The following is a 13,336-nucleotide window of genomic DNA, read 5'->3' on the forward strand; positions in this document are numbered from 1 at the left end:
GGTTGTTAAAAACTCCGAGTAGGTAACAGTAACACACTGTTGTGACAGCCTTTAGGGGGTGGAGAAATATCGCTCGGTGCGCCTCTCTGGGCTTCTGCACTGTGCATTAGGTGATGTGAGAAGTCGGCTGCAAGCGCTGCCGAAGGGAGAGCTTCAAGGGCAACTAATTGCCGGCTCAGAAAACCTCGGCATCCCACAAGGGGAGAGACGCCGCCGCTGCAGCCTGAGCCACTGCTGCTAGAATCCTTCCCGGCAGGATCACCATGACGGAGCCGAGCAACAGAAAAGAAGGATTTAAAAAATGCCGGAGTGCCACTTTCAGCATCGATGGCTATAGCTTCACAATTGGTGAGCGCTGTTGTGTGTGGTTTCTTGGGTGGCCCGTCTGTCTCGAGTAGGAACCTGGGACGGAGGAGGCGAGGGGGTCCGGTGTCCTTTGGGAACGTGCCACCGCCTTGTAACTTTTTGTTTGGCTCGGCGCTGCCCTTTTGCTGCTGTCCCTGACTTCCTTTTGTCCAGGAAACGGGTCTCTGCCAACCGTGCTTTCGTTGTGTTTTGGCATTGCTTCATCCGAGAGAGAAACGCAGAACTTTGGGGTTTCCTTTGAAGCCCTTATCGCAAGAAAGCAAGCCTGTGTTTTTTAGGATGACATATTCCCAACTTTGTTTTTCCTGCTGTTTCCTTCCTACAGACCACGGAACAGAAGCACGGTGTTACCCTGAGTTTATTTTTCTTACTTGAGAGCTTAGCTAGCTAGCAAGGTTTTGAAATCCATAACCCGTGTACTGTTCGTTCTGGTCCGCTGAACCTTTCCTGAAATTGCCCTTTTTATCTGAGAAAAGAAGAGACATTGAAATGGAAAGAGAAGACCTGAATCGCAGCCACGTGCCTTCATTTCTGCCCTATGGCATTTCTTTTCTAGAAGAGAGGTCTCAAAGCTTAGGCCTGTACGCTGACTGTGCCTTCGGATTGCTTCTAATCCCCAAAAGGCGAAGGCTCCTTGTGATTTGTTGCTAGGCAGGGGCATTCTGCACATGCTTGGAGAAACGCTTGCCCTTTCTCAGTGTTCTTAAGAATGCACCTGGGCCCTGGAAACAGATTCCGGACCTGCTTAGGGCTGTTTAGCTTGGAAAGAAGGCTGTTAAGGGGGAGATATGATAGAGGTCTATAAAATTATACATGGTATTGAGAAAGTGATCAGGGAGAAGATTTTTCTCCCTAAATCATAATACCCGAACGCGGGGTCATCTGCTGAAGCTGGAGGGTGAGAGATTCAAAACAGATAAAAGGAAGTATTTCTTCACACAATGCATAGTTAAAATGGTGGAACTCCCTGCCCCAGGATGTGGTGATGGCTGCCAACTTTGAAGGTTTTAAGAGGGGAGTGGACATGTTCATGGAGGAGAGGGCTATTCATGGCCCTCAAATGGATACTAGTCATGATGCATACCTATTCTCTCCAGGATCAGAGGAGTATGCCTATTACATTAGGTGCTGTGGAACACAGGCGGGATAATGCTGCTGCAGTTGTCTTGTTTGGGGGCTTCATAGAGGCACCTGGTTGGCCACTGTGTGAACAGACTGCTGGACTTGATAGGCCTTGGTCTGATCCAGCATGGCCTTTCTTATGTTCATCCCTCCAGCGAAGCCCTAGCTCTTTTGAAAATCTAAGATCAGTTTGCCCAACTCTGATTATCTTGCTGGTGGAAGAAAGGAAAAGAGGGGGTGGAACCTGCTCAAAAGCCACAGGTGCTGCATTCACCTTTTTCTTTTGCTGAGCTTGCTGTGCAAAGGTTAGGCTCCTGGGGTAAACCAAGCAAGCTGTTCCTTTGAAATTTTACATCTGATTGAACTCTGCTGTGCAGATCCCTGTATGTCTTAACAAAACAAGCTGTCCCTGCTGACTTTATTTTCCTTTGTAATCGGACTGGATAACTGATGCGGAACAAATGATCAGGGGTTGCTCCACTTTGTATTCCTCCTTCATGACCAGATGCTGATTAATGGAGCGCTCCTTCATTGTGCTTCTGGAATGATGTCTGGTGAATAATATGAAAACTGCGCCCGGGATGGACCATTTAAAGTTTCTTGCTGGTGAAGTGCCAGAATGACTGCCTTAGTCTTTCTGCTGTCTGCGCATGGTGTTCTACTGTGGTTAGAACTGATGCTTAATGTAAATCTTCTCTATGAGCTGCCCAACATTGAGAACATGTGCTGCTAGAAAAGCTTGCTGAAGCTGCATGGACTTAGCTGCTTTTGACTCGTGTAGGAAGTACAACATAAATACTATGTGTGCATTGCGAGAAGGCTAAATAGTTTAGATGAGTAGTGTTGTTCAAGTATTATGCATTAGGAGATTCAAATACAGAGAGTTTAATTTTTTAAGTTGAGCATCGAGCAGAGGGTTGGACTAGATGGCCTGTATGGCCCCTTCCAACTCTATGTTTCTATAAGTATCTGTTTTGAACAACTGCATTGTTTTAGTCTCTGTTTTGAAGCTCTTGGTCAAAGGACACAAATAGCACATGTTTAGATTGCAAGATTTGTGTGGGAAAGAGTTCCGCTGGTGCTTAATCAGATTAAAATAAGTGATATCTGTAGCCTGATTCTATCTATGTTTACTCCAAAGTAAGTCCCTCTGATTTCAATGAGGTTCACTGCCAAGTTTATACACATAGGACTGCAGCCTTAAAGTGCTTAATTTTGGCTGAATCATGCCCCAAGTTTTCATATTTTATTTTATGCAATATATTTTATACTCTTTTGTGATATCTGTTCTTTAACTGTATAATATTAATTAAAATCACAAACAATACAATATACTGTAATGCACAAAGTAATCTAAAAACTCAATGCCAAATCATGATGGTCATCATTTTTAAAGTACCTTAGGATATGCACCATGCCAAAGAGAGTGGTGTAGTGGTTTAGAGCAGCTGACTCTAATCTGAAGAACTGGGTTTGATTCTCCACTCCTCCACATGAAACCTACAGGGTGACCTTGGGCTAATCACAGTTCTCTCAGAACTCTCTCAGCCCCACCTACCTCACAAGGTGCCTGTTGTGAGAGAGGAAGGGACTGTGATTGTAAGCCGCTTTGATACTCCTTAAGCTAGAGAAAAGCGGGGTATAAAAACCAACTCTTCTTCTTCTGAACGTACATTATCCCGGTAATCTTGACAACATCCTTGTAAGAATATGTTTGTGTCAATGTCTGCATATGTGTGTGAGGGGAGGCTAAGGTGAGGGGCTTGTAGGGATGCACACAAGAATGTTAATTGTGTCCATTTGTGGATTCTCTAGTCTAATCTTTATTTTCATTTGTTTCAATGGCAAAATGCATTTCCAGCTGGAATGTGTTTTCTAGCCAACTGGGACAAACTTTCCAGGGATTGCACCAACCAGCTAAGGGACCCTCTCTGCCAAATTTCAAGCAGATAGGAAGTAGCATCTTCATTTTAGTTAATATTCTCACTTGCGCATTGGGGAAAGGCAGGCTTGTATAGCAGGGCTGGTTGAGGCAGGCTTTTTGGTCGGAGTGCCAAAAAGCCTGTAAAGATGTCGGTACGCTGGCCAACAAAATGATGAGGGGGATGAGTGACAGAGAAGGGTGGCACTTGGCTAGTCACCCTGGGAGGAAGAGGAGCCCGATTGGCATGGCTACTGCCTAGGTTATCCCCCTTTGTCCCTTGGGTAGAGAACCAGAAAATGGTCAGTGTGCGTTCTGTAGGTTGCCTATTCCTGTAACAGGATGATGTCTAAAGCAGGTGCTGGGGAGTTTATTTTTTAAGTAAAATCTGCAGACAAGGGGAGTCAAACCCTTCTTCCTATGCTCGGTGCTTAAGGCATTTTGCTCCCAGCCAAGATCTGACACCGGAAGTTGGCGAGACTGGGAGATAAATGACTCAAACATGTGATGCTGGAGAGAGCAGGGTTCTCCTGCACATTCTGGGTTTTGGATGAAAATGGGTTCTTCCCACAACTTTCTTTAAATGAGGGGCTGCCTCCCTTTATTTCCCCTTGTGATGTGGTTGCTTTTTCATGAAACTTAAGACATCAAGAGATCTCAGAAAACTGGCCCTCACTGATCACTCAAACAGAAGATCATTCCTTATCACAAATCTCATGTGTCTCATCTAAGATGGCCTTATCTTTTCATAGTGGTGGTGGTGAGGAACGTTTGCCTTTATCCCTTCCCAATCTGCTCTATAGCCTGGTTTTCAGGGAGTTCTGCTATAATGGAACTAGATATGTAGTCTGGCTAGTCTGAACCTTTGCCTCTACTGACCCCCTGCCCCCAAAAAAATCTTCTGTCTTTCAGGGTAGAAAAAGCAAAATGCTTGTTCCTGTTCCCCACAGGCAGTTGCCCCATAACAGGTGTGTTTTTATAGCCTTTGCCTCTATTGCTCACTCCCAAGCCAGCATGGTGTAGTGGTTAAGAGCGGTGGACTCTAATCTGGAGAACTGGGTTCAATCCCCCCACTCCTCCACATGAATCTGGCTGGGTGACCTTGGGCCAGTCACAGTTCTCTCAGAACTCTCTCAGCCTACCTGGAGGCAGGCAATGGCAAACCACCTTTGAACTTCTCTTTCCTTAAAATCTTTACGGTGTCAGCCAAAAGGGAGCTGAGACTTGACGGCACACACATACATACACAAGTAGAAGTGCCTACTTCAGAAGTATGCCATGCAAAATGTTTGCCCTTTTGTAGTCAGCCACAGTAAAGAACAAAACACAGGCAAACAGGACCCTACTATTGTATAATGAAGACACTTCCTCAGACCACTGGGAATATGCAGTAATTATTGGAAAACCAAAACACTGCGCCCAGAAATGGTGTCGATCCTCTTTGGTGGAAGCTTCTGCTCACTCTTTTGGTTGGAAAACATCCTTTTCAGATGACTTAGAAAATTTCCAGACTGCCATTCTATTTGTTGTATGCTACAGATATTTTACAATAAAATATACAATGCAACTGCATGTTAAAATTCAAAAGTGAAGACTAGCATTACATTAAAACTCCAAACACAGCTCCTCATATCTTAGCTTCCTGGAATGAAAATGTGTTTGACAGGTAGTGGAAAGCCTATAATAATGTGCCAGTAATGTGCATCTCCTTGGGAAGAAGATTTAAAGTTTTGGGGCAACAGCCAAAGAAGACCCTCACATGGGGCTAACAAGACTTCTAAAATGGTAGGTTCCTATAGCACAGCCCTTCCCAGATGATCTGAGGACCCAAGCAGGTTGATAAGGTGGAGACAGTCCTTCAGATACTTCAGAAGACAGAAAATAAGGATGTTTCAGAATGTTTGCATGTGCCATAACCAGCAAGGTCTGAATTTTCTGACATTTTCTGACATTTCTGACACTAAGGCACAGTTTTATATTTGGTGTAGTGTGCCTGAGATCCTGGACTTGGTCAAGAGTAGCTGTACTTGCAGGTGGATGGGTGTGGGGGGGGAGAAGCTTAATATTTCCAATATGTCTGAAGAAAACACATGGGGGAACTCCTTCATCTAGGGCCCAGGGCTGTCCAATACAGCATTAGATTACCTTCTGATGAAAGGCCAGGCAGTCACGGACAGAGAGGAAGCCTGAATCTAGATGTTATTGGCTTTATTCAGAGGTCTTCCTCTGGAGGATAGAAAATTTTTATAGGCCTGTATATTCCATGTAGGGTTGCCAACCTCCAGGTGGTGGCTGGAGATCTGCTATTACAACTGATATATCCAGCCGATAGAGATCAGTTCCCCTGGAGAAAATGGCTGCTTTGGCAATTGGACTCTATGGCGTTGAAGTCCCTCCCCTCTCCAAACCCTGCCCTCCTCAGGGTCCGCCCCCCAAATCTCCAGGTATTTCCCAACCAGGACCTGGCAACCCTAATTCCATGGCATCTTAAAACCACATGCCAGTTTTTTCATATACTGCAATTTGTTACATGGGTTAAAAATATGCTACTGCTGTCTTCTGATCCATAAATTATGCACATGGCGCAATTACCTGTTTTCCTAGATCAGTCTTGCTAATATAACAGACCCTCTATCACCATTCATAAGGGTTCTGTTCTCAAGTTCATTGCAAATGGCAAAATCCTTGAATACTGGGGCGCAGGCACTGGCTGCCTCCCAGCAGCAGGACAACCAAACTTCCTGCAAAGTGTAATGATTATGAAGATGGCAAGGTGGGAGTAAAACCAGGCTTGAGTAAGTAGGGTTGCCAGGTCCCTCTTTACCACCGGGGGAAGGTTTTGGGGGTGGTATTGAAGTCCCTCCCCTCCCCAAACCCTGCCCTCCCCAAAATCTCCAGGTATTTACCAACCTGGAGCCGGCAGCCCTAGATGGGAATCTTGCTGTCTGCTTCATAGCTTACCCCTGGTGCTCAAAGCACCATGGTTCAGCAGTGAACTTTTTAAAAAGCACCTGTTAAAGGGTGGGGGGGGTGGAGAGAGAAGAAAAATGGGTCTTAGGGTTGCCGTTTTGAAGGCAGGATGTAGCTCTGTCTTGTCCTTAGATTGGTTATGGACAGACCTTGCATACAGAAGCTCTATCCACAAAGCCACCCTGCCGTTTCCCCTTTTAAGTCCGAGCAAAGGAGGTTTCCCCTCTGCTCTGGCTTAAAGGGAGAAGCCCCATATGTCATGCTTGGAAAGAGCGCGACATCTGTGCAAGTCCCCTCCCCTCAAAGTGGGGGCATGCTGTTTTCCACCTGGGGGGAACATCCCTGTGTGGAAGCAGCCTGAGCCAATCTCTGTTTATTCCACTGCTGTTAGATTGTGCTTATCCCCAGCAGCCCAAGGCTGAGAGGTATGATGCATCGTCGCCAACATGTCGCGGATGAAAATAGGGACAGTAAAGTATTTATAACACCTCTGTTCCTGCACCAAGGGTCAGTATGCGAGCTGTTCCTCCCTCTATCATTACACATTGCTGCCTGCCATATGCCGTGTTCATTTATTCTGCAAAAGCCTGGTCCTGCTCTGGGTTCTGAAAACAGGTCTGTGGATGCACTGACCGTAACAGTTTCCTTTTCAAAAAATGCTTAGTCTTCCAGTATAGAATAGTTGCAACTCAACAGTGTATTTACTACCCGGAAAAGTAGGTATGAGACTGTATGTGTCAAGTGTGTAAGTGCACTACAATGTTAGGGTTGCCACCCTCCAGGCACTAGCTGGAGATCTCCTGCTGTTACAACTAATCTCCAGCTGATCGAGATCAGTTCCCCTGGAGAAAATGGCCACTTTGGCAATTGGACTCTATGGCATTGAAGTCCCTCCCCTCCCCAAACCCTGCCCTCCTCAGGCTCTGCCCCAAAAACCTCCAGCCAGTGGTGAAGAGGGACCTGGCAACCAGAGGGGCCCTGTCTATTACCCTTTTTATATAATGGATAAACAATGCTCTGCTTCCAATTTGAAGGAACAACACATGTATTGTCAACTTCACAAGCAACCCTAATTCTGGCAGCGTAACAAAATGGCTATTGGCCTCTTGTGAGTGCTTGCTTGTTTTGGAGAAGAAGGTTTAGAGCTTGACATAAGAACATAAGAAAAGCCATGCTGGATCAGCCATCACCACATCCTGGGGCAGGGAGTTCCACAATTTAACTATACGTTGTGTGAAGAAATACTTCCTTTTATCTGTTTTGAATCTCTCACCCTCCAGATGCAGCAGTTGACCCCGCGTTTTGGTATTATGAGAGAAGGAGAAAAACTTCTAATACTGAGGTCAGGCACACATCCAATGCCCTGTCAGTCTAGCACATGTGTAGGAGGTAGAAGATATTAGCCAACGTGGTGTAGTGGTTAAGAATGGTGGTTTGGAGCGGTGGACTCTAATCTGCAGAACCTGGTTTGATTCTCCATGCCACATGAGCAGCAGATGCTAATATGGTGACCAGGTTGGTTTCCCCACTCCTACACATAAAGCCTGCTGGGTTACCTTGGGCTAGTCACAGCTCCCTTAGAGCTATCTCAGCCACACCTACCTCACAGGGTGTCTGTTGTAACTTTTGACAGTTGTCAAGACTAGGACCAAAGTTTAGATTATATTTATATGGGAAATGTATGGATTGAGGATTCTTGTGTACCGTCTATGCTATATTTAGGAGAATATGCCATTAAAGGTCGATTGATTGATTGAGTGTTGTGGGGAGAGGAAGGGAAGGTGATTGTTAGCCGGTTTGATTCTTCCTTAAGTGGTAGAGAAAGTCGGCATATAAAAACCAACTCTTCTTCTTCGTCATCGTCGTCGTCGTCATCATCATCATCATCATCATGTGTTGTAATACCCACAGGTTGGCAATCCTAATGATAACCCATGCCATCCCCCAGCACTCCTATTAGTCTTCTGTTGGCACAGACCACCATATTGGGAAAGGTTACATGAGGCAACTTGCACTATAAGCAAAAACCATTTTCCTGAAACTATACAATTTTTTCACAGGCACACTTTATAGCTGCATGGGAATGGGGAACCCGGTACCTTAGTCCTGAAATCACAACAGGCAAAATGGTCTGTGCTTCAAACCATTTCCAAGATAGAGTTTATAAATGCACTTAAGTACACCAGGCTGTTCGTTTGGCACTTTCACACCTGGAGAATCTTATGCAGGGTGTGAGGGAGAGGAAGGTGATTGTAAGCCGGTTTGATTCTTCCTTAAGTGGTAGAGAAAGTCGGCATATAAAAGCCAACTCTTCTTCTTAACAGATGGCGTACCATCGTTAGGAGTACAGACTGTGTCTAAAATGTCCAGACCAGGTGTAAATATTTTGTTGCTGCTGTGTAATTCAGGACACTTCATTGTGGCATGAAAAGTTGGCATGGTTTTGTATGGGACATGATGTGGGCTTTTCAAGGTCGTTGTCACCAGCAAACAAAACCCCGGGACAGTTCACATCTCTGATTCAAAATGTCCACCTGCAAGTACCGTATCGGTGTATTGTTCAGTGAAGTCTCTTTGAGAAGCACGAACAGGTGGCTGAATTCTGAACATTTCACTCTGAAGCAAATCTGTAGCATGAGTACATGAGTACATGATCATATGTTAGGAATATAATGAATGCTATACACAGATTTCGTGGAGATGTAGCCGCACCTATCGAGCGCCCATTCTCTGTAGAGCCCATTCGCGGCTGTTTGCTTCCGAATGACAACCCTGTTGTGGCAATCCCATCTGTCCTCGGAATGGGCATGTAGCTCTTGATTTTCCCAGAGTGATCTTCACCACCTGCTTCCACATCCTTGAACTGCTCTCTTGCTTCCAATTGCACGGCTACTGTTTAGAAACGTTGCTGAAGAGCGGAGGGCGTTCTGTGCTCTGCACAGGGTTTTGTAACATCTGAAAGTACTCAGCTTTCTGGTTCTCGATCTGAAAAGCGTCATGGGAATTGTGAAAACGCTAGTATAGGAAAGTAGACTTATTAAGATTAAGTAGAGTCACGACATCTATACAGTGCTGCACTTATGGCTGTGTAACACTGATGGAACCTGGTGTGATCACACAGGATGTTCTTCAACACTCTACAGGCTAAGGAAACACATTTCTTGGAATATTTGCAATGGAGCCAGCGTGGTGTAGTGGTTAAGAGTGGCAGACTTTAATCTGGAGAACCGGGTTTGATTCCCCACTCCTTCACATGAAGTCTGCTGGGTGACCTTGGACTAGTCACAGTTCTCTCCAAATACTTTCAGCCTCACCAGCTTCACAAGGTGCCTGTTGTGTGTGTGTGTGTGTGTGTGTGTGTGGGAAGGCGATTGTAATCCACTTTTAGACTCGTTACGGTAGACAAAAGTGGGGTATTGATATCTCCTGCGGCTGTCCTCGGTCATAGGCCTGGCGGGATAGCTCCATCTTACAGGCCCTGCGGAACTCTTTCAGGTCCTGCAGGGCCCTGATGTTATTAGGCAGAGTAATCCACCAGGCTGGAGCCAGTGCCGAAAAAGCCCTGTCTCTAGTCGAGGACAGATGCGCGGGTGGGGCCGGGGACCACCAACAAGTTATCAGCAGAGTGCAACACTCTTCGGGGGGTGTACCAGGAGAAGTGTTAAAATGCACAAGCAAGACTAGTGCAGCCTGAATTGAGACTTCAGATGTCTTTTTATGGTTTTGATTTGCTCTAGCCTAAGGGCTGAGCTACAGAAATATTAAGCCGTGCACCAACAAAGGATTCAAGTATCCAGCTGCCAAAATGTAGGCTATGAATAGATTCTGGCGAGCTCAGAGAGCCCATACAGCTGGGGGTTCGGGCGCTGCAAGCCTCCAAGAAAATTTTGAAATTTGACCAATTACAAGGACATTTGAGGCCATATGAAATGGGTATTAGAGCATATTCTAAGGTCACTATTGAGTACTTCAACCCACTTGGCTTATGATTCTATCACTAAAATAGCCTTATTTTAATAACATACACTTTAAAAACTCCCATCGATTTTGTTGAAAAATTTACTCATTTTTTAAAAAAAATTGCTTCAGGGCCCCTCCGCAATTAGGGGCCCTGAAGCTTAACTTAATTAGTTTCATAGTAGATCCACCATTGAGTAGGATCCACCCCAGAGCGTTTTGAATGACACCGAGCAAAATATCGAGGCTCTGTTATTGTTACCACTTTCTAGCAATTCATAAGTGAGTGCATTCCTTCCCCCTCCCCAAAGAATGGACCTGATTTCATGTAATGATTACACCGGAAGTTCAGGTTTCTGGTCCCCGTGGGCTCTAAACTGAAATTGGGCAGGAGCTTTCCCCATGTTATTTCATCACTAGCTGTAGCCTTGTGGCTTGGCTGCTTTTCAGAGTGGCGTTCATGATGAAAGAAAGTTGCAGCAATTACCAGGCCAGTGTGCTTAATGAGATCTCTGCTGGGTTTCTAGCAGGCAGTGAGAGCAGTGTACTAGAACAATGCGATCGCAGTCTCTTGAACTATTCCTTGACATCACATCCTCCATTTGTTGTCATAGCAGCCATAATTCCACCAAACTTCCCACGGGTTCAAATATTTGGCTCCTTGCTACCCCTCCTTTGAGGCTGTTCTCCTTTGGCAGTCACCCCGCAGTCTCCCACCGTCTCCCACAGCCACCATCAGTATAATACATAAATAAGCAATTAATTTCTGTGGAGGGGTCCGATGCTCTGAACGATTTAATGGCGTCCCAGCTAATTGGCCTTCCACGTTCTCCCAAATAGAGAGTGAATAGGAAAAAAGAGAACATTTGGTCTGGACATTCTGTTGGGATAGGCCCACTTCACACATTACCTTTTAGGTGTATACCTTAGATCAGTGATACTCACTCAGTGGCTCATGAGACACATGTATTGGGTTCCTCTTCACCAGGTCCCTCTTTGCCACCAGTGGGAGGTTTTTGGGGCGGAGCCTGAGGAGGGTGGAGTTTGGGGAGGGGAGGGACTTCAATGCCATATCTCTATTGGCTGGAGATCAGTTGTAATAGCAGGAGATCTCCAGCTAGTACTTGGAGGTTAAATAAACAACACAAGCACTGATGGCCAAACAATGTATTACATACATGTAATCAGAACAAAGTAGAACACATTCTTACACAGTCCCAATTCTAATAAAGCCTGTAGAATCTGCAATTGCAGAAGGCTAAGCCGGGAGAGAGTGCACCACAGCAAAGTCAAGCTACTCAAGTTTTACCTCCCGATGGATAAAGCGACTGCGAAATGGGTTTAATACCGGATCCTCATCTCGGGATAATGGGCTTTGGTTAGCCCATTTGTCTTATTTGAATAGCAGGTTTGTGTCTCAATTATACAGCAGAATCTCTGTTTTTCTGCCTGCATATTCTGATCAAGTCATCATCCATTCCATTGCACCGAAACACACTCAGGGACTTTGCAGCAACCGCTTCACTTTTTGGAGTGAGGCATGGACTTTGCCGTGGTGCACTCTCTCCCGGCTTAGCCTTCTGCAATTGCAGATTCTACAGGCTTTATTTGAATTGGGACTGTGTAAGAATGTGTTCTACTTTGTTCTGATTACATGTACATAATACATTGTTTGGCCATCAGTGCTTGTGTTGTTTATTTAATCCCAATTATTAAGCACGAGGTGTTGTTTTGAATTCAATACCTGGAGGTTGGCAGCCCTACACATGTGGTTGTTTGACATGCCACCTGTGGCTCTTCTGAGCATTATTCCCAATGAGGAACCTGCCACGTGTGAGAAACGTGGGCCAGGCCCTTGCCTGGTGGGGCATGTTGTTGCCAAATGGTTTCCACCTGCCAGAAGAATGGGTAAGTTGCGAGCCTCCCTGAGGTGCAGGCCTCATGCCTAGGGTTGCTAGACCTGGCCTGGGAACCAGCAGGAGACTCAGGGAGAAGGGGTCCTGGGGGAGTCGCCGACAGCAATGGTGTGATGTCACTTCTGGGAAAACATGGAAGTGAGATCACGCCTCTGTGGGAATCACCAGAACGATATAGTTTTCTACGGAAGTGATGTCAGTCCTCTCTAAAAATCGCTGAAACATACAATCACTAAAAACATAGTTTCCAGTGTTTTCTACAGAAGCAGAGGACAGATACGGAGCCATAGAGATTCCTGCCCATGACTTTAGGGGCCTATAGAAATCTGGGGCCTATAGAAATTTAGGGGCCTATAGAAATTCCCTATTACTATGTATGGGTGTGAAAGCTGGACAGTGAAGAAAGCTGATAGGAAGAAAATAGATTCTTTTGAAATGTGGTGCTGGAGGAGAGTGTTACGGATACCGTGGACAGCCAAAAAAACAAATCAGTGGGTTATAGATCAAATCAAGCCTGAGCTGACCCTAGAAGCTAAAATGACTAAACTGAGGCTATCGTATTTTGGTCACGTCATGAGACAACAAGAGTCACTGGAAAAGACAGTCATGCTAGGAAAAGTTGAGGGCAGCAGGAACAGAGGAAGACCCAACAAGAGATGGATTGACTCAATAAAGGAAGCCACAGCCTTCCATTTGCAAGATCTGGGCAAGGCTGTCAAAGATAGGACATGTTGGAGGACTTTCATTCATAGGGTCGCCATGTGTCGGAAGCCACTTGACGGCACTTAACACACACACACAGAAATCTGGGAGAAGAGCTGCTTCGGTCTGCAGGTCAATGTCTGTAAGGCGTTGGTGTGCCACTGCTTTTGCTTTTCTCAGACTTAGCTCCAGTAGTTGCTTGGGGTCAAGACCTATTGTGCGTAATTTATTGGTGATCCTATCTCCCCATGGAAAGGCGGTGTTAATTGAGAGGAGCAAAGGGATCATTTTCTACAGAGGTGTGATGTCACTTCAGGGTTTCCGCAGAAAAAAACATCACGTAATAGGCCTGATGGACATTAAAAAATTTTTTTTTTCTCCA

At 45.5% G+C, this 13,336-nt stretch overlaps 1 protein-coding gene across 1 annotated transcript in view; it reads left to right on the forward strand.

Moving 5' to 3' along the window:
* The first annotated feature begins 261 nt into the window (after positions 1-261).
* The window catches only part of LOC130484147 (dual specificity calcium/calmodulin-dependent 3',5'-cyclic nucleotide phosphodiesterase 1C-like), a 43,577-nt gene continuing 30,502 nt past the window's right edge, over positions 262-13,336 (forward strand). Inside the window, exon 1 of the mRNA XM_056857052.1 lies at positions 262-348. Within this exon, the coding sequence (XP_056713030.1) occupies positions 264-348 (85 nt within the window). The 5' untranslated portion in view covers positions 262-263. The remainder of the gene's footprint in view (positions 349-13,336) is intronic.

The sequence above is a fragment of the Euleptes europaea genome, chromosome 11 (genome assembly GCF_029931775.1).
Source record: "Euleptes europaea isolate rEulEur1 chromosome 11, rEulEur1.hap1, whole genome shotgun sequence".
Classification (NCBI taxonomy): Eukaryota; Metazoa; Chordata; class Lepidosauria; order Squamata; family Sphaerodactylidae; genus Euleptes; species Euleptes europaea.